At 39.2% G+C, this 27,994-nt stretch overlaps 1 protein-coding gene across 1 annotated transcript in view; it reads right to left on the bottom strand.

The window, feature by feature from the left end:
- Positions 1 to 20,884, bottom strand: part of LOC111871957 (ATP-binding cassette sub-family D member) — a 51,858-nt gene extending 30,974 nt beyond the window's left edge. The window contains exons 1-2 of the mRNA XM_023865425.2: positions 19,746 to 20,884; positions 8,002 to 8,240 (exon numbers count right to left, since the gene is read on the bottom strand). Of these exons, the coding sequence (XP_023721193.1) occupies positions 8,002 to 8,240; positions 19,746 to 20,371 (865 nt within the window). The 5' untranslated portion in view covers positions 20,372 to 20,884. The remainder of the gene's footprint in view (positions 1 to 8,001; positions 8,241 to 19,745) is intronic.
- Between the last annotated feature and the right edge of the window lie 7,110 nt (positions 20,885 to 27,994).

Here is a 27,994-nt window from a genome sequence, read left to right on the forward strand (position 1 = left end):
CACCGTGTATATGTGGTGTTAACCGACGTTTCGGAGGAACGTATCGCCTCCATCTTCAGGGTAGAAGAAAAAATATAAGAAATCTGCAAGCGAAGAGACCGTGAGAACCGGTAAAAGCAGACAGTCCGATGTTCCTCCGAAACGTAGGTTAACACCACATATACACGGTGCCAAATCCCAGAAGACTGCTTTCTTCTCAATCACAAATGTGTCCAAAGACAGTTGTTGGTTTGGCTTATAAACTGTCTGAAACTTCTGAACGAAAAAGTTCAATAAGGGCTGAATTTTGAAAAGCATGCTTGTTGATTGTGGCTGCAGTTCATTATCACTGAAATGCAAACACCACTAAATTTGCTCAAATCTCTTACGGCTCATTAGTTTGCCGAAAATTGGAATTTCTAAAAATGGATCTGTTGACCAATACTCTTTCAGATTATCCCTCCTTGTATGGCCCATTAGAAAGATAATTGCAAAAAAAATTCTCATTTCTGCTGAAATGACATCCACCCACTTCAAAGCCTTATAACTTTTGTCATAATGTTCACGGTGTTGGAGATAGTATCTGTTAGTTTCCTGACATAGCATGTCAAAGAAACTATCTCCAAAAAACAGTCCCGCTACTTTAGACACTTGCGTTGGGTCCAATGGAATTTGCTTCACCCCTTGATTTCCAGTAAACTGTCCCAAAGCAGGCGTTTTGTCTACTTTTCCCCATGTGGCTGTCCCCGCAATGTTGCTACCCGCACATTCATCAGAGCTACGGTCACTTTCACTTTCACTGTCTGTGGTCACAATTTTTTGTTCGCCCCTGCCACACGCACTATCAGATTGTGAGTAGCTATGACTAGCAGACTCACAAGGGACGTCAGATAGCTCATTGGAGAAGAAGTCAGATATTTCTTGTTTTCCAAGAAATCGCTTGGGTGTCAACCGCTTTGGTCTTTGATCCATATTGAACTACTGACTGACAGCTTGCTACGTAAAGCTTGAAGAAATAAAGGCATTTATTTTCCTTAGCAGGGGCATAGAGTTACAGCGAGGTCTAGTAACTGATTGGTCAGCAGACATTCCAGAGCCTTATAACACAGCTGCAAGCAGCTACGTTCTAACTAGGTGGAGCCAAAGAGATGTATAGTGTGTTGCAAATTATCGTGTTTTAAAAACCTGTTAACACGCGAATGGTCCGCCATGTTTAAAAGTGAAGAACCTTTTAAAGGGTGCGCGGTCCGCAAAGTGTTAAGTATTGTGTTCCTTATACAGTGCAATCATAGGTGATCCAACAGAGAAGCAGAATGCAATATCACGTCATAGTTTTTTATGAAATGCAGAAGTTCCATTGTAATACAACAGAACTGTAAGTGCCCACTCTTCAGGGAAGCACAAAGATCACTGAAGGTCGCAGTGTGGGAGCTGGTTCTTATGGCCCACCCCTTACATACATTACATTACAAATGCCCACTCTTTGTGCTAAAAGTATAAACTTTACCTCTAGTAATTCTTTGACTGATCCTAATGACAGACTAACAGCTAGTAGAAACAAACAAAAGGAAATGAAAACCCCAATCTGGTTGATAACTTCTGACTTTCCCTAGACACGAATTTGTGAGTTTTGGTTTCAATATTCCATCACACTTTAGGATCTGCTTCTTACCACGCACCTAAGTTTGCTGGAGCAGGCAGAATCATTAATCAGTCATATAATGATTCTGTTCACTCCATGATTCCCATTCTAGTACGTGCAGCTCTGTGAACTGGTTTATCCATGGATTTCAAACAGCTGATCTTTAGATAATGAAGACCCAGAACCTTGTCAGGACTGGGAATGGTCCTGAATCATTTCTGATGTGAGCAAGATAAATTACAGACAGGAAGATCAAATTCAATTAACTACATTTTAAATGTGAAAGAGCTGGTGTCAAATTACATACAACGGTCTTATGCTCGACTAAAAACAATAAGAATAATAAATTTCAAAATAACAGTAGCTGTGTCCACAGCAGTGGTCGAACAATGCTGATGGTGAAGGTGCAGTATTATAACTGCCAATTAAGAATTTAATGAATCCTGCTCCTATTACTCAATATGTTACATGAATTAGACATATTGTGGTTTTCCTCTGTTCCTCCGAGCAAATGCTAGAGTATCACTGAAACTCATTACAGCTAGATTCATTCTCATGTTTTCCAATTCATGCTTCACAATTATCCTACCTGCAACATACACATGCGACAGAGAAAGGATCGTTAGATAACACAATTTTGGTGTAAAAACTAAGGCGCCTATATTTACCTTCATGTCAATACAAATTATCTCCAGGTTACAGTGCTCTTGAGAACCTAAAAGTTACTCAGCTAGTCAATAAATTTCACACATTCTCAGTAGAGCAAGTGAAGTGAAGAGAAGTGAAGTGTACTTGTATTAGGTCATTGTACTTGTACTGTACTGTGAAATTTCTTGAGATGTATGTGATGTATCTTTGTTCAATGTATGTCCGCTTTTGTAAACACTGCCACCGGGCATAAGCCCAATTGCAGTAAATAATAAATATATATATATATATATATATATATTATCTTTCATACTTTTTTATATATTTAATATTATAGTTAAATCTTAATTAATGCGGTACAATAGGGCATCCATTGCTAGGCAATGTGTGGGTAGACAACCCTGACATCAATACCTGATATCCGTTGCAGAGCTGCAATGTGTTTTCTATGTTGTCCGTGCTAAGCCTATATAAGGAACAGCAAACACTATTCAGGCAGCATTCGTAAGTATTTTGGGAGTATTTGAGATTGTTTAATTGGCAGTGAAAGAGTTCTTGGTAGAAAATAGCCACGGAAAGTTCATCGTGAGAAGGTTAACATGTAGTGACTGTGAATTGTGTAAATCAGCAAGAGTGGCATAAGTAATTGTAGTTATGACCTGTAAGTGGTTAATAAAACCAATTACCAACCTGGAAGGCATCTTCAGTAGACAAACACAATGCAATTAATTCTGACGTGTTTGTCTACCAAAGATGCCGTTCGGATTGGTTTTATTAACCAGTTACAGGCCGTAACTACAATTACTTATGCCACTCTTGCTGCCACTACATTTCATGGGAGACTACTAAACAGACATAAGAAACTATAGCACATTATTATCAAACCATTCTGTTACATTTCATACAAAGACATATGCCATAACTTAAACCATTAATAATACAAAATTGTGTAAGACAAAGAACACAGCCCAACTACCTGAATCAAGCATTACTTAACACATGTGAGGGACATTAACATTGCTTCTGTCAGGTACTAGTGGTAACTACTTATTGTGTATTCATCTCATTCATTAGGTCCATCATGAACTTCCACTGCATTCCAGATGACTTTATATACACCCTGTCTCAAAAACTATGCCCTACTACATCCTCCAAACATACAATGGCATTCATAGCCACTTGATTTTTGGATTCCTGGTCGATAATTATATTACATTATGCTTCACTAACATATTATACTAAACAATATAGCTCTATATAAATATATTCTAATCTCATTAAACTCAAGAAAATGTTTCTGCCATATTGCATTCATTGTATCTTTTTTGTGTGCGCCTTTCTTACCATTTTATCTTGCCCGCTAAATTTTATTTCCATTTAAAAAAGCAGGTATTAACCTTACCAACAGCCATTTTCAATGGGGAAACCTACAATTCATACATTTCAAAGCAATAAGTAGCTAATAAACAGCTGTCTGTATAATCATGTACTAGCATCTTGCAGTGATACAGTGGCAATGTTATTTTGTTCCTGTGCTTCTCCACACAACATTTTGCTGAAGTAAATACAGTTAACATTTAGAGATCTTGTTTCAATTATTACTTCAAATTAAATTAAATTATAATTACAACTGAATTATAATTTAGTGTCCTCTTGTTCATGTTCATATCATTAGTGTCCTGGTATTTTTGTTTTTATTGTTTGTCATGTGTGTTTTCTGTTGATGTTCGGTGATGGAAGGATTTGGACCTGATCCTTATCTTTATCCTTACTCTTGGAGAAGAACTTATAGCCATCTACCACTAAACATCAATGTGCCTAAGAACAACAGAAAACAACCAAGGACAAACAACCGCAACAAAAACTGAAGTGTAAGATTTGAGGTTTTCATGATGTTGTCTATGAAGAAGGCAGTTTTTGGGATGTGGCACACTGTAGATATTGTGTTAACCAAGGTTTCAGAGGAACGTATCGCCTCCATCTTCAGAGTAGAAGAAAAAAGAAGAAAATCCGCGAGCGAGAAACCAGCATGAGCAGCCTAATTAGGCTGTTACCACCTGCTCATGCTGGTTCCTCGCTCGCGGATTTTCTTTTTTCTTCTACTCTGAAGATGGAGGCGATACGTTCCTCCGAAACCTCGGTTAACACAATATCTACATGGTACCACATCCAAAAAGACTGCCTTCTTCAAAAATAGAAGTGCACTAAAAATCCGAAGAGCAGCAAGAAGCCACTCAATTGTAATTTCAATTTCAATTTTAATCTTGATTTAATTATAACTTTAACTTAATTTTAACCCATAGCTGACACAAAACTAGATATTAACTCTACCGCCATGAACATGTACAGTGCTCAAGTTTGTGTACGGCATGGACAGACCTCATTATGAGTGAAGGCCAACTAAATCATGTTGTATAAACATAATGACAGGAATTGTATAGTGGTAAAGTGAATGAATGAATAATATCACACAGCATTAAACCTTTACAAAACAAAAGTGATGCACAGAGAAGCATAAAAAAGATAATGCTTTTCCTGTTACTCTTACACGTTGGACACAAGGTGTAATTCTGTGCAGTTTGGGAGAGTCACTTTGGAGGAACACATTGCCTAAATCTTCAAGGTGAATGAATAAGCAAAGTAAGAAATCAGTTTTCTTATATTTATGAAGGTACAGATATATTTTTATTTATAATCCTTTTTCACCTTTTTGGACAGATGAGAAAACAGAAGATTCTTAATCTTTAATAGAAGACTTGGTTGGGTATAGTCTTTCAGGCATTCATGATGGAATCAATAAAGAATGCAACATTCTTCTTATGTTTTAAAAACAGCACAGATTATACAGCACCAAATAACAGGATAATTATGAATAACAAATGGGGAAAGACCAAAAAAAGAGGACCTTCTAAATACATTGCATTATTTCATGCAATATGTTAATGTTATCATGGAGGACTCAGTAAGGGAAATACATAGAGACTTATGGCCTAATTGTTACAAATTTTGGACAAGGCAAAAACATTTGCTACCTGTTTTCAGGTAGTTACCACAGTTAGCTTGAAGAAACTGGGAAGGGCCAAGACGAAAATCTATGTTATGACAACAGTCTACACACTGTTTACCATTCATACTTCTTCAGTAAAGCATACAATGAATCACATGATCTCCAGAACAAACAAGGTCTTGCACTAGTGACTGTGCAAAGCACATATACAAGTCATGAGCCACTTTATGCTGATGCCCCCACACAGTGTAAAATTTTGACTACTGACTTTGTTTTTAATACTCACATAGCAAGACGTCACAACACCTGCATCCACAGTTCATGTCATTGAAAACAGTACAAAGGGGAAGGCAAAGAGGTACATGAAGTAAGACACATTTCTACTCAGCAAGCACACCTACTTCCATTTCACTATAATTTGTGTATTTGATATAAGTAGAAAAACACTTTAGTATGTATGCATAATGAAGTCAGTGTTGGTACTACTAACAAAAGGGATTTATGAAGATGCTGGTGAAATGACTTCAGGTGGCAGGATATACATATCAAGTTTCATGAAGGTCGGTTCAAACATTCAACTGATAATAAGGTTATTGTCTCAATAATTTCAGAATCTACAGTGTTGGTAATAGTGAATGGAGAAGCTTATGAAGTACACCAAAGAAACGGCCTCAGGTGGCATGACAGACATGTAGATCGGTACAGGCATTCACAAGCTGTTGGGAAACGTGTGCATGCATACACAGACAGCAAGGTGATCTCATATGCCTACTTTTATATTTTCTAAATAATGAAAGTAGGTCAAAAAGTCTAAAAGACAATACTTACTTACCTATTCATGGAGATAGGCCCTTCTTGAGGAGCCACCAATTCTGCAGCTACTCAAGAATTTCCCAGCATTTTATGGAACCCAAAGGTCCATTACCATGTTCATAAGGCCCTCCACTGGTCCCTATCCCAAGCCAGACCAATCCAGTCCATACCATCCCATCCTATCTCTCAAAGATCCATTTTAATATTGCCCACTCACTACACCTTATGTCTTAAATCAGGGTCTCCAAACTTTTTGAACCGCAGGCCACATTAGGTAATTCAGCATTTTCAACGGGCCGGATAAAATGAGAAATTAATAACTCTAGGTATGTGAGTTTTATTGAAAGCACAGAATTTCATAAACTAAATACAAAGTACGTGAGAATAAATTCTCATATATTAATGACAACAGACAGCAGCAGCAAATGCTCATATTTTCACCACAAATTATAATAAAACATTAATGTGAATGATGGATCTCATTTTGCATTCTTAAAATCTGATTAAATTGAGGTTCAAATTTTGAAGCGCTAATCACAAGTAGCGACTTTAAATGTTCATTGGATAAATTTGCCCTGTATTTCGACTTGATGTACTTCATCTGGGAAAAAGTTCGTTCACACAGATATGTCATCACAAAAATGGAGATAAATTTACAAGGAAATTTCTTTAAATTTGGAAATTGCTCAGAGTTCAGAAATTTATAAAATTCGATCAAATTTCCTTCCTTGTATTTGTCTTTAATATGATCATTTGAATTTGACTTGGGACATCTGCAGCATCACAGTCACACGGATTTTGCAACAATGTAATTTCCTGAGCACTGGAATCAGCAAATCGCTTCCAAAATTGTTCCTTCAAACCTGAAATGACTAAATTTGCAAACGAGGAAGGAAATTCTGCTTCACCCTTTTTATGCAACTCTGCACAGTATAGCATATGAACAAAGTTACAATTTTTCACTTGGCTTTCCAGAAGTATCAACTTTGCTCTGAATGCCTTGATAAGTGCAAATAAATCACAGACTAAGTTATTTTCACCCTGCAACTTTAAATTCAAATGGTTCATATGGTTCACCAGATCAGCAAAAAATGCTAATTTCCAAAGCCACTCGGTATCTGATAAAAGTGGTTCGTGATGGTTTTTCTCGGTAAGAAATATATCAATTTCATTCCTGAGCTGAAAGAAGCACGAAAGAACCTTTCCACAGCTAAGCCATCGAACTGCAGTATAATATGTCAGGTCAATAAGCTCAGAATCACATTTACCAGTATTCATTGGAAAATTGGTTCAATTGGCGCATTTCTGCACAATTCTTTCGCGGGCCGGATAAAATCACATCGCGGGCCGGATAAAATCACATCGCGGGCCGGATGTGGTCCTCCGTAGTTTGGAGACCCTTGTCCTAACTGTCCATGTCTCATAGATAAAATTCCAAGACACATTTAAATAATCACCTTATTCTCTTATGAGTGTGGTGCAGGAAAAATTTTCAGTGACTCATATAAAATGCACATGTCTACAAATTATGTTAATCTGTTTGTTACTTAAGGACTCTGTATAAACTGTAGAAGTTATGTGATACTTGATGAGACATGTAATTAGGAGCAAAAGAGAACTCCACATTTAAAAACACCCTGTACTAGTGCTTGCCAAGTTTCACTGCTGCCATTGACGTAAAAGAGCTGTGACTGCAGCGTGAATGAGTTCTGGGATACTGAAGGCCAATCATAGTTGGATTTCTACCACTAGGAAATTACACAATGACTGATTCCCAAACTGAATATTTGTCAATATGAGTCAGTTTGAACTCAAGAATACCATTTGGTGGGTTAAATGACCATCCATCAGATGTATAAACACAGGAAATTTATATACTGGGATATATTAAAGAGGGGCAACATTTGCTTACCAGGTATGATAGCTGCACCCATTTTCTGGTTTGTCCTCGCCAATGCAATAGCTATTAGGAGACAGTCGAAAAGGGGCTTTGTGATGTGAGAGTACAGATGGGCTACAGATGATGTGAATGCAGTGATGTCATCAGTCAGACGATGATCTGCGTTTTCAATGCGTCCATCGAGATTTGATACTCTATAGTAGGTTTGTTCTTGAAAGTACAGGCTGTACGCATGGCTCACCAGCCGTGACCTGAAACATGCAGACATCCAAATTTCCAGCTTTAAAACAGAAAGAACATGACTGGATGCCAAAATCTTAACTTAAGTTCAAATAATTATGCTTATTTACCTACAATGCCATTAGCTCTGACCAGATGGCATTGAAAGATGTGGGAAAAAAGCCTAGTTTGAATTAATATCAAGGAATTCCCCTTAAGGGAATAAGAAAAACTACAAAAAGTCAGCATAGCTCGTTTTTTTTGCCAAGATTTGAACCCCAAACCTCCTGATATTAAGCAGAGCGTTTACCTGCTCCAACACATTCGATCCTACGGTTCTTAATTTCCTGTCAATAATACAGATATGGAGATCATGCACACTTCTAGGATGGGAGGCACATCAATGCCATTAATATATGGGTATCATATTTTGTGTTGCAGTAGAAAAGCACACATCTTTTGTTTATAGAATACAAATCTGGAACACTGAAAACGCACCAAATTATGTGGCCTATTTACTTTCCATTAATGACAAATTTAATTTTGCAGCAGTACCCGCCATATCAGCATCCTTTCCTTTTAAATTTAACAAGAAGTTCTGGGAAGAACTAACTGCTTACTTTCCTTTGAAATGACAAAGACTGAATAGAAAATGATGGGACCAACAATTCTTCTATTGTTCTGTGTGTATTCCTTGTTATGGTAAAATTTTTACAGAGCTGTTACCTAGCAACAATGGTAGGATACCCATACAGCCGCACACACTGAAATGAGGGATTTAAGAAGTAACCAGCTGAGATGGGCTCAGGTGCCATGATATACATACCAAGTTTCATAGAGAATGTTGCAGCCATTCAAAACTTGATAGGGGGGACACACAGACATAGGGACAGCGTGATGATCTCATAAACCTACTTTTATCATCTTCAAAATAAGGAAAGTACGCTAAAAATGTGTAAAGTTCAATGAATCACAGAATTTCAACAGTCAAGATGCTATTGTAAGCTTCTGTATCAGATACTCTAACAGTATCTTCCAATATTTTAGAGTTAATTATTTCTTTCACAAAACTTTAGCATGCAAAGGACAGCTTTAATTTCTCCATGCGATGTACTGCGATGTGGAAAGCAAATGGAAAAACTACCACATTATCACTTTTCCTGGATAGTCTCTTTCCAAAAACAGAAGATTGCATTAAGTGGAGGAACTGTTTTGGAAGAGACTGTGGACCTGTCGTCTGACAGATTACTGATGAAATGAATATATATACCCCCTCGTTGGGGGTTGGTATCTCCACCTTATCATGGTGAGGGGGTTTGAGTATGCCAAGGACCCTGAGAGCTATACCAGCGGTAGCATACCTACTGGCAGGGCCTCCCTTGCTGGACAGGTCAAAGGGTAGGCATCAGACGAAGAGAGACACCAAAAACCAAAAACTGATGCCGGAAGCAGCATCATCAGCAGCGACTTGAAGCACAGAGCAAATGATGCTCGAGATGGTTCAAGTTNGTTTGAGATCGCATTAAGTGGAGGAACTGTTTTGGAAGAGACTGTGGACCTGTGATGAATATTGATTACTGATGAATGAATGAATATATATATATATATATAAACTTGAAAGAAAAACTCAGAACTATATGATTATGTAAGTTCAGTAGATTAACAAAGGGTTTTGCAGAAAATGAGGGCGGAAGCACTCTGTTATGGAATTATTTCCTGATGCATAACAGCAGTGATAAATACTGAGTTATTTCTTATCACTAGTGGGATGGGACTAAGTCCCTTGTACTTGTGGCCACCTCTGGCCTATTGTACCAGCCCCAGATGATAGGTGAGGGTGATTGTGGAGCAATTGGTGGAATGAAGATTGGCAGGGAAAACCGAAGTACTTGGATAAAACCTGCCCCAGCGCCACTTTGTCCACCACAAATCCCACTTGACCAGACTCGGGATCGAACCCGGGCCGCCACAGTGGGAAGCCAGCGACTAACCAATACTGAGTTCATACAGATGTGACAGGGCATAATTTAATATTATCCCAGCAACTTTCTGGTGAGGCTGAGGAAAATTCTGAGAATTCTCTGTCAGAATAGTCAGCTTCCTTGCTGAGATTCAATTTAGAATTCCCTGACTGTGAAGCAGGAGACCTAACCACTATAATGCAATGTTCCATGAAAACATTTCATGTAGCTGTATAGAACTACTTTAATGTTCACTGATGAGTCACAACTCACTGTCCATAATGGTGCAAGACAGGGAATAAAAGATAGTGAGAACCTTCTAGCTGTAGGCAATTAAAGTGTCCCAATCATTTTGGAATTTTTTTTGTTGGTTATTTAATGATACTGCAAGTATTCAGACTATACACTATCAGTTTTGGGTTATTCTTAAATAATTATAACTTCCTACCTCACGTAACTATGTTTCAAGCACCAGAACTATCCCACACCAGATCAGTGGCCGCCATGCTGAGGGGACCCAACTGGACTCCCCCCCCCACTATGCAAATTAAAAAAAATAATCCTACACCAGATCTTGACAAGAGTAACTCTGGAAGGTCTCTAACCAGTGCTGACATGTTTGTGGAATAAACTAGTGATGCTACCAGCGTCTTACATTAGTATAGTGTTCCTTATCCTAGGACTGCAGAGTCATCTGGGCTGACATTTGTTGTAACAGTGACTTCACTCTAGTACTGGGATCCTGAAAACTGCTGTCCATGATTGTACCCATGTATGTCTGATTCATCATCTGTTTGTGTTTCCTTTTTACCTTCGTAACTCAATTGGAATTTATTTTGATGTCACATTTCATGAAACAGTGAACTGATGTTAAAGCACTCTGTAGAAAATTTACATCTATACCGACAGTACTGAGGGGGCACACAGTAGCGTAGTTGGTTGAGGCACTATGCTACAAGCCGGACAGTCAAAGGTTCAAGTCCCGATGAGGTCACTGGATATTTTTCAATTGACCTATTCCTTCCAGCCGCACTATGGCCCTGGGGTCGACTCAGCCTCTAACAGAAATGAGTACCAGGAATTAATTAAAAATTTTCCTGGGGAGTAAAGCTGCTGCTGGTGCGTAAGGCTGACAACCTTACCACCATCTTTGAGCCGAATGTCTAGATAATGTGGGACCCTCAACATCTCACAACCCTATGGGCCTTCACGGCCTGTTACTGGGATACATTTACTTTTTTTACTTTTTACCCATAATACTGAGTGGACTGGTGTGGCAGTAATGCCTTAATCTTTAGTTATATTTGGGGAGTGACTGGTTCTAATCACATCGGGGACACTGACTATCCTGATGGATTTTCTTTTTATGGTTTTCCTCATCCCTCTGGGAAAATGCTGAGATAGAACCTCAGTTAAGGCACAACTGGTTTCTTCCAAGTCCTTTCCAATTCATTATTCACCATGCATTCACACCATGTGTGTTTTGTATTCATAGTTGCTTTAGTGTGTATCTGGCCAATTGACTGGAAGTTATCAGGGGAAAATTGGTTCATACGTTAATGTAACTGTTTCTTTATGTTCAGGTCTTAGAATATGTGGAGTTTCAATATCATCTCCCTGCCAAAATACAAAATTTCATAATGCCACGTTTTGGCACAGCAGGTTAGCTTTAACAGTTCTCAAAGTAGAAATATCAAAGTGAATATGAATTATTACTTCGCTTTTCATAACCACAGCAGAAAACCCATAATATACTATACTGTCCATGCACAGTGCATTTATATGCGTCTGTGTGTGTGTGTGTGTGAGAGAGAGAGAGAGAGAGAGAAATATGCTATTAAAGTTATCTATATCAATACTCAGAATACTAAATTACTTCTAAGAGCTGAGAAGATTAAATATATATAAAAGATATATGATGAGTGATTAATGCATTCTGTGGCAAACACTATATCAGTCAAACTATGTGGGCTCCCCACGAGCATTCATAGACTGCCAGTTAAGTTACTAATGACAGAATATGTTTACTTTTCCTTGTCCAAGGTATTTCCTGTGTTTGGCAAGCTTTTGTCTTAGCCATAAATCAAACTGTGGTCTCTGGAACATCTGCATCTAACTTTCATGGTAAAAAACTGACTCTCTTGACACTCCATGTAAATTCAGTGTGTGCGCCCATGCAGTATACTGTTCAGCATCTGTGTCCATATGACACTTACGTGGTCAACTGTTAAACTTTGTACTAAGTTTGTGATATATACTATCCTTATCAAATATGTTATCTCTGTTCACATGTTTACACTATTACATAGGTCTTAAGCAAGTGTACATATATTGTGGTGAATACACCTGTCACTATGCAATGACTCTGTACACAGTGGCCACTGTTAGGTAACGCCCACAACATACATGTATGCAACAAGAGAAGAACAGAGTTATGCAACCTGTTTCGAAGCAACGGTTCAGTAATCATATCTCCACAGCAATGGATACCAACACAACAATAGAAGAATGGTTTTTTATGTGATCCATGCTGAGATGTTATAACCAGGACAGTTTGAAGCAAAAAGCCGTTGCTGGTTCAAGTTGTCAGGAGTTCAGTTGAGTGAAGTGACATGAAGTAGCTGGTTGGTGAGACAGTTCAGTTGTCAGTTCAGTTGAGTGGAGTGACATGAAGTAGCTGGTTGGTGAGACAGTTCAGTTGTCAGTTGAGTGGAGTGGAGCGACATGAAGTGGTTGGTGAGACAGTTCGGTTGAGTGAAGTGACATGAAGTAGCTGGTTGGTGAGACAGTTCAGTTGAGTGGAAAGTCAGCCTGTGATGTGAAGACTGATAGGTTGGTGTGCCAGCCTGAGACCCAGTCAGCTTAGTTGTCAGTTGATAAAGAGTTCTGCATGGGTGAGTGCGACAAGAGGACCTAAGTGGGGGAAGCAGAAGAATCTCCCTGGTAAAATCCATTGCCTGGAAACGGCTAGTGGAGACTGTATTAGTCTGAGGACACTAGTCTGTGTGTGTGTCAGGGATCTGTAAAGTGTAGTTCCGAGCGGTGTATACAAGTGGTCAATAAATCCATACCAAATCCAAACCCCATCTACAGTCACACACCCTTAAACCATGACAATAACTTATTCTTAGTTCTTCATTTAAAATTGTCAGGAATATAATCATGTAGGTTTAGTATACATTTATTTCTTCAATGGGCTTCTAGTGATATTTCTGGATCTTAGGATAAAAGATGAAGCCAGGTATTATGACTGCTCTTCTCCATTTCCATGAGTTTACACTGTACACTTCATATGCAAGTCTTATGGAGGTAATATAAATGAGGGACTGAGAGATGGCAGCTGGCCCTGACTGTCAGACATAGTTCTGATTTTATATTAAACATTAATATTCAACCATTCTCAACATACAATTAAAGATAAGATGGGCAAATTAGATTTCTATAATACTGCCCTGTAGTTAAATAACAATTCTCTAAGAAATAAAACGTTTTACTGTGGGTGAGTGGTTAAGTATACAGAAAACCTAAAAAAAAAGAAGCTCCATGGCCTGTAGTCCACAAGCGAAATATACTGACCAAGTGACCGCCACTTGTCAGCAAAGTTAGTGCCAACTTTTGCAGATAGAGGGTGTCATGTGGACAGCACAACGGATCCCCATGGCCGTTAATCCCGATTTTCCAGACCAAAGCCACTATTTCCTTGAAATATGGTAGGCTTAATGAGATGAAAATTCTTGGTTTATATTATTATGCTTTGTTAACTGCAACAGCTTGTATACCACTGAATAGGATGGTGACTGTGAAGGAAGCAGTCATTAGAATTAATTAACCTACACGCAGCAGTACTAACTGCAGAATGTTATTCCGTTAAGTCCTAATCGTTTTTCCTTCTTCAAGTTGTTTTTTCTAGGCAATTAAATAGGGTTACGAGGCCATACAGTATGCCTTTCAAAGTAAGGGACAAGGGATTATGATACTATCTCACTATATGCCTGAACTAACTGATGACAGCAATGAAATACTTGTCAAAATATCCATCCTTCCTGCAATGAGATTCAAACACGTAACCTCCCAAGTATAACGCAGAAGAGATAACCTATTACATTGCAACATTTTGTATCCAAACATGGATAAATGCATGTGACTACATCAAAAACTACACTGATACTTGTTTGTAACAGAATATGGAAGAAAAAGAATCATTTTTAGTGGAAGAGATTTTCAGTATCATTAAATAGCAATGAGAAACATAAAATGCTAAATTATTCACAATGGAGCCTTCAAGTGATTCTCTGACGTTGTGGTTCTGTAAATATTACACCAACATGAACAAGACTATCACCTTTTTCACACACCTCATTCTGTCCCATACAAGATATTATCTTATTTCACATCCTCCAGAAATGTGTGGTGGGGCATACAATTGTGTCACATTCAATATTCTTGATATATATTTTAAAGACAATAAATCTTTCTGCCTTGTCACTGTAAACTACCTATGTTTATGACAGCCAGGGGATATTGTAACAGAAAATGTATATGCCATTTTTCATTATGAAATACCTCTGTAGAATATCAGTGCTTAGGAGTGTCATGTACTGAAACTGAAACCTTGTATAAACCTTCATTGGTAGTTTGAAAGTTTACTTTGTTCTTGATGTCATGTAAATGGATAGCACCCATCCATCTAAGTCCATTCCTTTGCCTCTGACATTCTCAAATACATTTAACATAAGAATTTTGCTGAGTCTGGGTTTTCTTTGTTTCCACTTGTGTGACCCTTCCCCTTTTAATGTAATCTGATGCAACAGAATAGGACTGAAGGCTCGCTTGACTGCATTCACTTGTTTCTGTAGAGACTTAGGTGGATAGTAATGATTTAGAATCCAGTCTGATTATAAGAGGTTGTTATGGCATGGAACTGTAAATTAAAAAAAAGTAACGCTATCCCTGTAACAGGCCGTGAAGGCCCATAGGGTTGTGAGACGCTGAGGGTCCCACATTATCTAGACAATCGGCTCAAAGATGGTGGTAAAGATGTCAGCCTTACCAGGGCCAGCCGCGCTTTACTCCCCAGGAAAATCATTTAATTAATTCCTGGTACTCATTTCTGTTAGAGGCTGAGTTGACCCCGGGGACATAGTGCAGATGGAAGGATTATGTCAATTGAAAAAATCCAATGACCTCATCGGGACTTGAACCCACAATCTTCTGGCTTGTAGCATAGTGCCTCAACCAACTACCATACCGTGTGGTGTGACAGTGTATCAATGTAAATTTGTTATTAACCTCCCACCTGCAAATGGTGTATGTTCTGTATATGAGTATATATAAAAATGTGGAATGAATGAATTCTGATAATTTCAAAGCTTGTAATACAACACATATGAGTCAAAAATAATTTCTGTGCATTATACATTGTTATTCTTGTCTTTTATAAAGATCATTCATGATCTTAATTTTGCCAATTACAAATTTTCGTAACAAACCTGAACAATTGGAAGAAGCATCTAAGATGACGTTAAATTTGCTGTAGTGGGGGGTGGAGTCCAGCTGGGTCCATCCACCATGGCAGCTACTGATTGGCCTATTGTATCTGCCCCCAGTGATTATAATGATGGAGAATTTCGTGAAATGAAATTAGCAGGGGAAACCGACGTACTCGGAAAAAACCCGCCCCAGTGCCACTTAGTCCACCACAAATCTCACTTGACCAGACCAGGGATTGAACCCGGGCCACCGTGTTGGGAAGCCAGCAACTAACCTCTTGAGCTATGGCGTGGCCTAAGATGATATCACTTGGGTGTTAATGAATTAAGTCATGAGAAGCTGCACCTACTTGGGTATTAATGAATTAAGTCATGAGAAGTGTACCTACTTGGGTGTTAATGAATTAAGTTATGAGAAGCTGTACCTACTTGGGTGTTAATAAGTCATGAGAAGCTGCACCTCACAATGAATGGTTATCTGTTAGGTTTAGCTTCTGCTGAAAAGGCCTACAGAGGGTTGGTGTGCATATTTTTGCTAGGATAGGTCAACATTTCAGTAAAATTTCAGTAGTAAGACCACTGTACAAAAAAGGGGAAAAATCTCATATATATAACTACAGGAAAATTTCACTATTAACTACTTTCTCTCAAGTACTTGAGAAAGTTATACACAATAAGTTAAGCCATTATTTGCAGACTAATAATATACTGGTACCAGAAGAGTCTGACTTCAGGAAAGGAATATCCACTGAAAATGCAGTCTTTAAGCTAACAGTGTATTAAAATCTGTTACTCAAAAAATGCATGTTGGTAGAATATTCTCTGATTTAGCAAAATATTTTGACTTTGTAAATCACGAAATTTTATTAACTAAATTATATTTTTCTTTTTCGAGCAACAGCAAGTTGGTTCCGATCCTAAGAGAGAGAAAGTTGAAAAGTTGAAAACAAAAAATTGAAATAAAATCATCAAATTCAACCCAAAGTACCTACTCAAACTGGGGAACAATAAAGCATGGCATTCCCCAGAGGTCAATTTTAGGGTCTTTGCCTTTCATAATTTATACAACTGACCTGCCTCCTACACTAAACACCTCATCAATAAAATATCTGCTGATGACAGTGTCATAATTTCTAGCAAAAATTTATATGATTTCTAAATATTAATCAAACAAAGTTCTCTCTGATTTGAGTGAATGGTTTTCTGCAAACAAGCCGCCCCTGAATCTAGATAAAATAAATGTAATAAAATTTATAATGAAAAACTCACCATAGTATCCATTAAAAATTGGATATAATGATAAATAATTTAAAACAAAATTCCTTGGCTTACAAATTGATAATCATTTAAACTGGAAAAACCATATCGATCAGTTGGGTCCAAAGCTAAGTGCAGCATGTTATGTAGTTATAACTATGTTGCATATCAGCAACACTGACACTCCCAAATCGATTTAGTTTGCTTACTTTCACTCTTTAATTAAGTTCGAGACAGTTTTCTTGGCTAATTCATTTGACAACAAAAAGGTATTTACACTGTAAAAAATTTTGTTTAGATTCATGATGGGTGTCATAACCCATAATTCATGTAGAGATCTGTTTAAGAGACTACAGATTTTAACTCTTCCATTTGAATATATAATTGGTTAATAAACTCCATTACATATAATGAAGAACATTTTCACACCAATGCAGATGTACACAGTGTTAGGACAAGACACAAGCAATATCTACCTCCACAAACCAACAGTTAACCTGTCTTGCTTTCAGAAAGAAAGCTTATTATGCTGGGATAAAGATTTTAAATAATTTGCCATCTGATCTAAAAAGTCTTATGAATGAAAAACATTAAAATAGCACTAATACAATACTTAAACCCACGTTCATTCTTCTCTGCTGATGAATACACATTGTCTAAAAAATGACTCATCCATTTAAAGTCTGTGTCAATAGCATAAGTTGACAGTATGGTGCGCACTGTGGATGATATTATTTTAAATAGCCTCATGTGTAACCAATGTGTTCTCTTGGGTTTTCTAACCTGAACACTTCACTTCTTTTGGACTTCATCCATCGTCTGGTATGTAAAAGACAAAAGACCACGATGTTTCGGAGACTGGATCTGTCTCCGTCTTCAGGTGGGTAGGGGAGTATAAACCTACTCAGTTGGGCCCCTTAGAAAGAGCTAGTCTCAATCACTGGTCTAGTGATTGAGATTTGTCTTTTACATACCAGATGATGGATGAAGTCCAAAACAAGCCAAAAGAAGTACAGTATACACCATCATCAGAATCCTTTCAAGTCTATGTGAAAACTTCAGTTGTACTGTACAAATGTTTTTGTATCTCTATAACATATTGCACATCCTACAGTCACTGTGACTAACTTTCAATCCAGGGAATGTAATGTAAAGCCACAACCTTGTCAGAGAGCAGTCACTTTTTAATTCCTTTTCACTCAGATTCTGGTAATCTGCTGTCCTATCATTTTTCATTCTCTTTCTTAGGCAGTGGTTTTTAAAACATTTATATTTTATCATGGAGCTGAATCTTGGAATAGGCCAATAGTTGTTGATATACTTTCGCTTAAAATATGAACACAGCTTTTGGTCCCGAAAGCTAGTGTTAAGTAGATTCTAAACGGTTCTGACAATAGTGGATGACACTAGTTACAGAATTACTGGGTTTTTAGACTTTTTCCATCATCCAGAATTCTAGGTAATAGAGGACATGACGTCTTGGAAACTGGATCTGTTTCTGTCTTCAGGTGAGAAAGGAAGACACCTACTCAGTTGGGCCCCTTAGAAAGAGCTAGTCTCAATCACTGGTCTAGTGATTGAGATTTGTCTTTTACATACCAGATGATGGATGAAGTCCAAAACAAGCCAAAAGAAGTACAGTATACACCATCATCAGAATCCTTTCAAGTCTATGTGAAAACTTCAGTTGTACTGTACAAATGTTTTTGTATCTCTATAACATATTGCACAACCTACAGTCACTGTGACTAACTTTCAATCCAGGGAATGTAATGTAAAGCCACAACCTTGTCAGAGAGCAGTCACTTTTTAATTCCTTTTCACTCAGATTCTGGTAATCTGCTGTCCTATCATTTTTCATTCTCTTTCTTAGGCAGTGGTTTTTAAAACATTTATATTTTATCATGGAGCTGAATTTGGGAAGAGGCCAATAGTTGTTGATATACTTTCGCTTAAAATATGAACACAGCTTTTGGTCCCGAAAGCTAGTGTTAAGTAGATTCTAAACGGTTCTGACAATAGTGGATGACACTAGTTACAGAATTACTGGGTTTTTAGACTTTTTCCATCATCCAGAATTCTAGGTAATAGAGGACACGACGTCTTGGAAACTGGATCTGTTTCTGTCTTCAGGTGAGAAAGGAAGACACCTACTCAGTTGGGCCCCTTAGAAAGAGCTAATCCAGTGATTGAGATTAGCTCTTTCTAAGGGGCCCGAGTGAGTGTCTTCCATTCTCACCTGAAGGCACAAACATATCCAGTTTCCAAAATGTCATGTCCTCTATTACCTAGAATTCTGGATGACAAAAAAAGTCCAAAAACTCAGTAATTCTGTAACTAGTGTTAAGTTTAAAATTTCTATTGAAAAATTGCAACATTATAAACATGATTCCAAAGTTCAGTCATTCTTTGTTTTCTCTTCCTAAGAGCCTATTTCAGATTACATTTTTCCTCTGTACAGAGACGGCCTCTGAAACTGGCACCTCAACACAATACAACACAGAAGTCATGCTGATTCAGGATGTATCATGTATATTATATCAATGTATAAAGCATGTTACAGGCTCAGTATTAAACTGTGCCATCTAACCACAGAGGCACTTCACATGTTATATCAGAAAGATTTAAAACAATAGCTTCAGCTCTGCCTATTTTATTTAGTGCTAAAAAAAAGGTTCTATTTCTTGCATCATGGATGAGGTTTCTATAAACACCACTCTTAAATACTAATAAGCCCATGACTTATCAACATATAAAACCACGAATAAATGCATAATCATAAACAAAGACTTGAGCAAGTTAAAGCAAACAATTCTCAGAGAAAGCTCACCTGAAAGCGAGAGCCAGTTTGTTTTCCAAGTACCGAATCATTGAGTTGATGAACGTTGCTGGAACTGCAACGCCCAACCATTTGAGCAACATGATGGAAAAATTTTTCATATCTTTTCTCACAATATACTTCACAATTTGGCCTTCCATTGATGCTACATAAATTGATAAGAAAGTCCTTGTTGCCAATGCAAGTGTGTGCATTGATAACAATCCAATTTCTTTTGTCCATATACCAGGTATCATTAATTTGACTAACTTCTGAAGTTGTATTATAAATTCCTTGTTAATACCTGGCGACTTCCTACGCTTCAGAACTACAGCCTCATTGTTTTTAACACCATTCATGTCAGATTTTCCATTGTCCACTTTATTATTGTTATTGTTATTTGTGGGAGAGTGTACACAGTTTTCACCGTCAGCAGTACTACTAATAATTGAAGGATGTCCATTTTGGTGTGAACTATTAAGTGTGCTATTCTTACATAATGACTGTATATACGGATATCCTAGTTTTAGGCCGTACAGAAAAACTGCGGCCGCCACTACACTCCTAGTAAAATGCTCCCTGGGAATATTATACTTGGCCACAGTATTGTCAATGTATTTTGATATCACAGTTGGCATTTTGAACGTATAATTACGATCTTTTTATCATGAAAGTAAGAAGACCTAAGATTTATGGAAGTTGATGAATGGTAACCCTTAATTACGTTAATATTTTTTTTATAGAATAGTTAGAATGCTTGTCAAAAACCAATGACATATTACTATTACGAAAACTTGTCGACTATACGTGAGAAACAGTTGTTTGCACGTCTTTTAAATTTTAAATACACGTAAGCTTTAGCGCTCAAGATGTCATCTTCATTCACTATACAGTCACTCTTCCTGGATTAGTCACTTGCTTTTCTGTTCATGCGTATAATGAAGTCATCATATTGAACACACTATTCATATTGCACTAAACCATCACGCATCTTCACGCCACTAACTTACGGTTTCTCACATCAGCTGACTTTTCGGAGTGATGTGTATCTGTTCTCACCATGTCAACCAACTAGCTGAAACGAAAACGAAAACTTCCGAACCGCAATCTCTAGTGAACATCACTCGCTCTCAGCGAAAGCCATCGCAACACTGACGTACGCTGTAACAAGCAAGGATCACTGTAAGCCATAGTTATCATACTGTGGGTCGCGCTCCCCTACAAGGAAGGGGGGGGGGGAGTTGCCAAGATTTCAGGAATTATGTAAAATGCAATTATATCTACATACAGTGTGTGCAAAAAAAGGCGATCAACACCAGCAGCAGCAGAGTTTGAACTACTCGTATAGCTCGTTCAGACACAGACAAAGGTAAATGTGCGAGATTTCTCACTTATTACTCCTAATAACATCAATTTCTGTGAGAATGGGGAGCCACGGAAACGTATGTACGTGTAAATATTGGGGATTGCGGTCTCGCAGATTTTGAGAATATCTGCTGTACGCTGTACGAGTGGTAGTGATGGATGAATCGATTAGCTGAGGAAGAAAGATAAAAAAACGACCAGAGGAATCTGATATTTGGAACATGAGACTGGTGTTCATTAGTCAGTCCTGCTAGCCAACAGTTAGTTTTCTTTTGAACTCCGTGTGGCAGTCCTTCATAAGCCGTTAGTCGCTAAGCTACAAGAAAAAATCGGCACCCGTTGTGTAACGACAGATTTATTACCGATCCCTCTGTGTTTCAGATTAATTTTAATATTTCGACATATAGACCCGTTTCTAGGAAACAACTCTGTACAGAACACATTTCCATGGAGGTGGATTCCTGGACACGAACTCGATGCGAAACACGTTCACGTGCAAACGAACATTCAACAAACATATCTACAGATAAGGGCATTCAGCAAACACTTCCTAGGATACCGCTGCGCTATACGTGTAGAAGCTTCTGTTCAGATAAGAACGAATTCAATCCCGTGTGAAGGCAAGGTCGAATACCTCCACCGTAGCCCTGCGATTCGTAAGAGGCGATGAAAACGGAAGTCTCGAATCCGAGACAATAAAATATGGTCGCGAGTCCCACAGGACTCGGACCAGAGTATGATTGCGCTGGCGAGGGACCAGCAGCAATTCTAAATGACAGACCCGTCCTCTTGTCAGAGAGTGTGCTCCAAATCAACAAACCCGCAACTGAATTCCCACCGCGGTGGCCCGGGTTCGATCCCGGCTCTGGTCAAGTGGGATTTGTGGTGGACAAAGTGGCGCTGGGGCAGGTTTCCTCCGGGTGCTTTGCCCCAAGACAGACTGGCCGACTGACGTCGGAAAGACTCAGACTCAACGGACTCATTCGTCATTCATAAACCATTCGGGAATCAGAGATGATTTGTAGATCAACAGACAGTCGCAGTAGAGAACTAAACCGGAACCAAGTCAGTCACAGTATAACAAAGACTAGATGAGCCCAGTAAGGAATAGAGGGAGTCTTAGGCTCACCGTTCACTGTGAGCTGTTGTAATTGATTGTCAGTAAATCCAATCATCCAATCCAAAAATCTGTTATTATTAGTCACGGAGCCACAAACACGTGACAATATCATCTTCACGTCCATACTTTTACCTGCGGTCTCCTGCCTTCATGTTTTTTTTTTCGACTAAAACTGTTTGTGCATTTTACCAGTCTCACTTTCTTAATTAAGTACCCGAAAACATTAATTAAAATCGGGTGACTTCAACGGTTAACCGAGACGGCTTTTATTGCCGCCGTTCAACATGTAGGACAAACGTGCCTTCTCTGGCGCCTTCCGTTTCACTTGATCATTCGGGTTTTCCTTCCATCTCTCTGTCATAAATGTATAAATGTTGACGAGGTTAACCAGCATTTTTAGATAATCAGGAAATCTGAAATTACGGAGACCTGGAAGCATAATATGTGATTATAAAAGGAGTATAGACCGCCTCTGCGGTCTAGTGGTCAGAGTTCCTGGCTACAGATCCAGAGGTCAGGGTTCGATTCCCGGCATTACCAGATTTTCTGAGAAATAGTGGGTCTGGAACGGGAACCACTCAGCCTCGTGAGGATAATTGAGGAGCTATTTCAAGGAAATAGCGCCTCCCGTCTAGAAAACCGAAATTAAAGGCCTCGGGGATCCGTTGCGCTGACCACGTGACACCCTCTATCCTCTAAAGTTGGCACTAACTTCGCCGACAAGCGGCGGTCGCTCGGTCAGTATAGCTCGCTTGCGGACTACAGGTCACGGACTTTTTTCATTTGTTTTAGCTCTTTGTAAGCATATGTTGTATTCCGTGTACTTAACGACGTTTTCTTGACGTGTGACTGTTTACTATATTCATTTTCGGTTATTTAATAACATTGACTATATAGCGTCTATTGGACTGATGGTAGATCAGTGACGATTTGGAACGGATTTTGAGGGAATAGGCCATGACCTAATGGAGGCACTGTCCCGGAAAATGTGTGCAGAAGCTGAAGAAAACCCCTAAAAACTTCGGTGACCGTAGCCATGTCCCGGAAGAGACTCGAATTAAGAACCTCCTTAATAAGAGTCAAGAGCCTTACCGCTACGCAGACACCTTCCGTTTGGCGTGTCTCGTTCTATTATATTGCAAATACAAATTGTAGCAGGGCGTTGACTGTGTTTAGCACCGTTTATTGTTTGAATCAATGTCCCCATATCTTCTTGATTAGTTCCTCTAGCAGAGTTCTCCGTTTCATTCCCATTCGGTTTCTCTTTCACTGGAGTAACAAGTAGATTACAAGACGCGTTCCAGTAGAACAGGTTTAAGTTCCTTTCATGAACATAACCTCAATATACATAAGCCACTGCCACTCTTCAGCGTACAAAGAAGCTTCAGCCAAAACTGTTTACCTCCGTCGCCATACCAGAATTAAACTTTCGGGATAGGCTTGCTTACTTACTTACTCATGCAGCGGAGCCCTTCTGGAGGAGCCGCCAATTCTGCAGCTACTCAAGAATTTCACAGCATTTTATGGAACCCGAATGTTCATTACAGTGTCCGCAAGAGCCCTCCACTGGTCCCTATCCTGAGCCAGATCAATCCAATCCATACCATCCCATCCTATCTCTCTAAGATCCATTTTAATATTTTCCACCAAACTACGCCTTGTTCTTCCCAGTGGTCTCTTTCCTTCTGACTTTCACACCAATATCCTATATGCATTTATATTCTCCCCATTCGAGCTACATACCCTCCCCACCTCATCATCCTCGACTTGATCATTCTAATTATACTTGGAGAAGAGTACAAGTTATGAAGCTCCTCATTATGCAGTTTTCTCCAACCTCCTGTCACTTCATCCCTCTTCGGTCCAAATATTCTCCTCAGCACACTGTTCTCAAACACCCTCACTCTATGTTCCTCCCTTAATATCACAGACCAAGTTTCACACCCATACAGAACCACAGGCAAAATTATAGTTTTGTATATTCTAATTTTTATGTTTTTGGACAGCAGACGAGGAGACAAAACAAGTTTACGTTCCTTTCATGAATATAACCTCAATGTACACTACCACTCTTCAGCGTACAAAGAAGCATAGGCATACGTAATTAAACTGTTGCTTATATAATTTAAACCTGGGCTGTGAGACGAAATATACTGCAGGAATTCGATTGTAGACTGAGAATTTTATATTATCTGTAGACCATGATTCATATAGATTTCCGGATGATCATCCGTCCAAGGAGTCACACCGCCTATGCAAGAAAAAAGAACGAAACTGAAGACGAGGCCAGGGTCCAACAGAGGGCTGTAGAGCCATTGCTGAATGAACGAATATATATACTGAAATTCTGTTCACATTAATTTTTTAAATCCTCCTTCAAGAACAATTCAGTATATGAATGCCGTAACTTTGCGCAGTAACTAATGCCATGAAACAGAACAGAAGCTAACAGTCGCTCAACTAACCAAGGAATACTCCTTAAATGGAAAACCAACAGTTCATTGTCGTATTTATGAGCTCACCACTGGTCACGTTGTAAAGTTGTAAAGTGATTAAGTAAGTCCACACTCCTATAAGAGCTATTTTATTATTATCCTCCCATCTACGCCTAGGTCTCCCAAGTTTTCTCTTCCTTTCGGGGTTTCAGATTGAAACAGAATAGCGTTACCCTAAAAAATAAATTCTTATTTCAACAGTAAGAAATGCCGCCTTTCATAGAAACAAAAATAAATTCCGTGGTTTTAGTCCGCAAGCGAATTATACCGACCGAGCGACCGCCGCTTGTCGGCGAAGTTAGTGCCTTTCATAAAGCAAAAGATAAATATACCATGTTGCGAAAGAACAGGAGATTTAAGGACGTATTTCTTTCTATTGCTTACAGCTTCTGAACCTTGACCAATAACAGTAAGACAATTTTGAACTTTGCAGTTATTTGTGATCTTACTGAGTGTTCGTCACATGTCTGCTACGTTACAAAATAAAAAAAAATCAGAGGATATGTCGACTCATCGAATGTTGCTTCAGGCTCTTAACCTTTGTTCTTGTAGTGTACGCCGTTCCTCCTGTCTGTGGCCGAAGTTCTCTCGAAACACCTGCCACTCTGCACTGTGCTTACTGGCTGAAGTAGCTCCTTGTGTCATGCCGTCTCCAATGACCTTAAACAAAAAATTCTATATTTAGATTTGTCATACTGCAGTTATGGGCGCCTGTCGTACTCGTATATCCGCGGGTTCCCGGAACGGCAAGTACCTGTCACCATTCACCCGGACATACGTCCTCAAATTGAGCGGTTGCGGCCCGGCGCCAGCGGGGAGGTGCAGCCAACTTCACGTCGGACATATCAACTACCAAGTGCCAGTCTGATAGGCACAGTGGTCATTTGAGTGAGGTCAGAGACGCGATAGCGTTTTACACTACTGGCACCTAACTAATAAAACCTCCGTAGCCTGTAGTCCGTAACCGCCGCTTTTCTGCGAAGTTAGTGTCAAGTTTTGCAGATGGAGGGTGTCGCGTGGTCAGCGCAACGGGCCCCCACGGTTGTTAATATCGGTTTTCTAGACCGGAGCCGCTATTTCCTTGAAATAGCTCCTCAATTACCCTCACGAGGCTGAGTGAACCGGTTCCAGATCCAATATTTCTCAGAAAATCTGGTAGCACCGGGAATCGAACCCGGGACCTCTGGATCTGTAGCTAGGAACAGAGGCGATCACTGGCGCCTCACTAAAACCTAAACTCTATTGCCGTGTAATATATAAATTTCATTCGACTTAGCATGAGGTCAGTTGATTCTCAGCAAAGTAAATTCCTGTTGCAGCAAAGTGTAACCTTGAGGACAGAGAAAGTGTGTCATGTGACCTACATTTTTCCAACATGTCATATTTGTTACAACATATCTGTCGTGCACGCATTATTTGTTTGACATGCCGCCAGGAAGGCCGGTCAATAATACGTCCATCGCTAGTCAACGGCTAGTAATTCCTAGGAAGCAATGCCTAGGAAATCGTTGCCCCGGAGATAAAAGTCTAACAGTGGGGTTTTCACCGTTATTTATAACGAAATGTATTCCCGCGACAAGAGATTATTTGCATAGCAGCGGGCGAAACGAAACCCTCAGACAAGGTGTTCCCTATTCAGTCCGAGTGCAGGATATAACAGTCCAACTTCGGCAAGAGACGAGAGCAGAAACAAGTTCGTATCCGACGAGAGCTAAGGACGGCAGAAGACACTTCACCGAGATTAAAGGTGCGAGAGTAGTTAGTTATTTGAGAGGGTGGGTTTCCCCATCCACTTAGACCAGTATTGGTCCATTGTGCTTCCCTCTATGATATTCTACCAGTCTCTATATCCTACTGATATTGGTGCGTACCATCAGTCCCGACCGAGCCAGCGAGTTCGGCCTCCACTTAGCTTGGCGGTATCTATAATGCTTCCCCCATCTATCAGAGGTGTTAGAGACTACATGTTGGGCGGGAAACGTCCTTGAATTTGGCTCAGTGACCTCCTTTGGAGATATGAGATTCTTTTACGTGCCATAAAGCTACGACACGGGATACACGGCTTAAAGTCCCTCCCGGAGGACTTGTTCCCTGAATTTTTCCGCCCTTAAAAATTCGACGACCTCCGCCGGGTATTTGAACCCGCGTACTACGAGCCATGAGGAGGGAACGTTACCTCTAGACTACGGAGACCGCTACGGTGCGAGAGTATATAACACGGAAGAAGAAACGTCCAAAGACGTTATAAGTGTGAATGGTTGTATTTGTGAGTGTAAAAAGTGAATGTCCAATAAATATTCGTCCAAATTCGAGACCCACGTAAAATTTTCTTGTCGCGTTACCTAGGAAACAAGCGACAATTTATGTCGTGTTCCATTCATTCCACTGATCAGTAAACGACATTTACATAGAAATAATTTCAGTCCTTATACTAATCACATTATTCAATAAGAAACGGAGATTTGAAGAAAAAATATATGTTTTCATTATAAATGTGAAAGGATTTCTTATTGACAGACGAAGATGGAAATACTGTCTGCCCCATCTTAGAATACCTACATCAATATAAAGATTAGCAATTTAAAACGTCGCTACAGAAAATATACCATTTCAAGTTAATGCTTGTTGCATTCAAATGAGGATTACATAAACAGCAAACACTAATTAACCATTCATCAAAGTAACAGATACAGTGACTGAAGCTGGTTCTCTTATTTCCTGGAAAGTTGCTGCAGACAAACATCCATATACTGACTGAGAGATTGTTAAGAAAAAGTTTTATGAAGTTGTTTCAATTCTTTATATAAAAAAGGCTTAATTTTCCTGAGGCTGAACATTAATTCCAGTTTCCCGTCACGCTAAGGGGCGTATGTCTCATACCATGTAGATTCTGAGGAAAAAGAGTAGAGATATTTTAAAATCTGTCTGGCATTCAGTTTTGCCCTTGATGATTCAAGTTTATCCACAATTCGCAGTGTTTATGCCTTACGTTTCCGCAGATGTGGCTGCTGGGACTTGGCGGCGTGAGGCTGTAGATGTACAGATGTAGCTGCGACAGTGGCACAAATGCCATTGCACCGGTGATTAAATCTGTAGTCATGGCAACAGAAAGATCACTTCACTGTTGTGTAGAAATGCAGGTCTTGCTGGGAAAACCTCTTCGAATGAGGACGCTTGGAATTCGAAAAGTGGGTATGACGATAATATTAAAAGGTAAAGGTATCCCTGTAACAGGCCGTGGAGGCCCATAGGGGTGTGAGATATTGAGGATCCCACATTTT

The sequence above is a fragment of the Cryptotermes secundus genome, unplaced genomic scaffold, assembly GCF_002891405.2.
Source record: "Cryptotermes secundus unplaced genomic scaffold, Csec_1.0 scaffold112, whole genome shotgun sequence".
Taxonomy (NCBI): Eukaryota; Metazoa; Arthropoda; class Insecta; order Blattodea; family Kalotermitidae; genus Cryptotermes; species Cryptotermes secundus.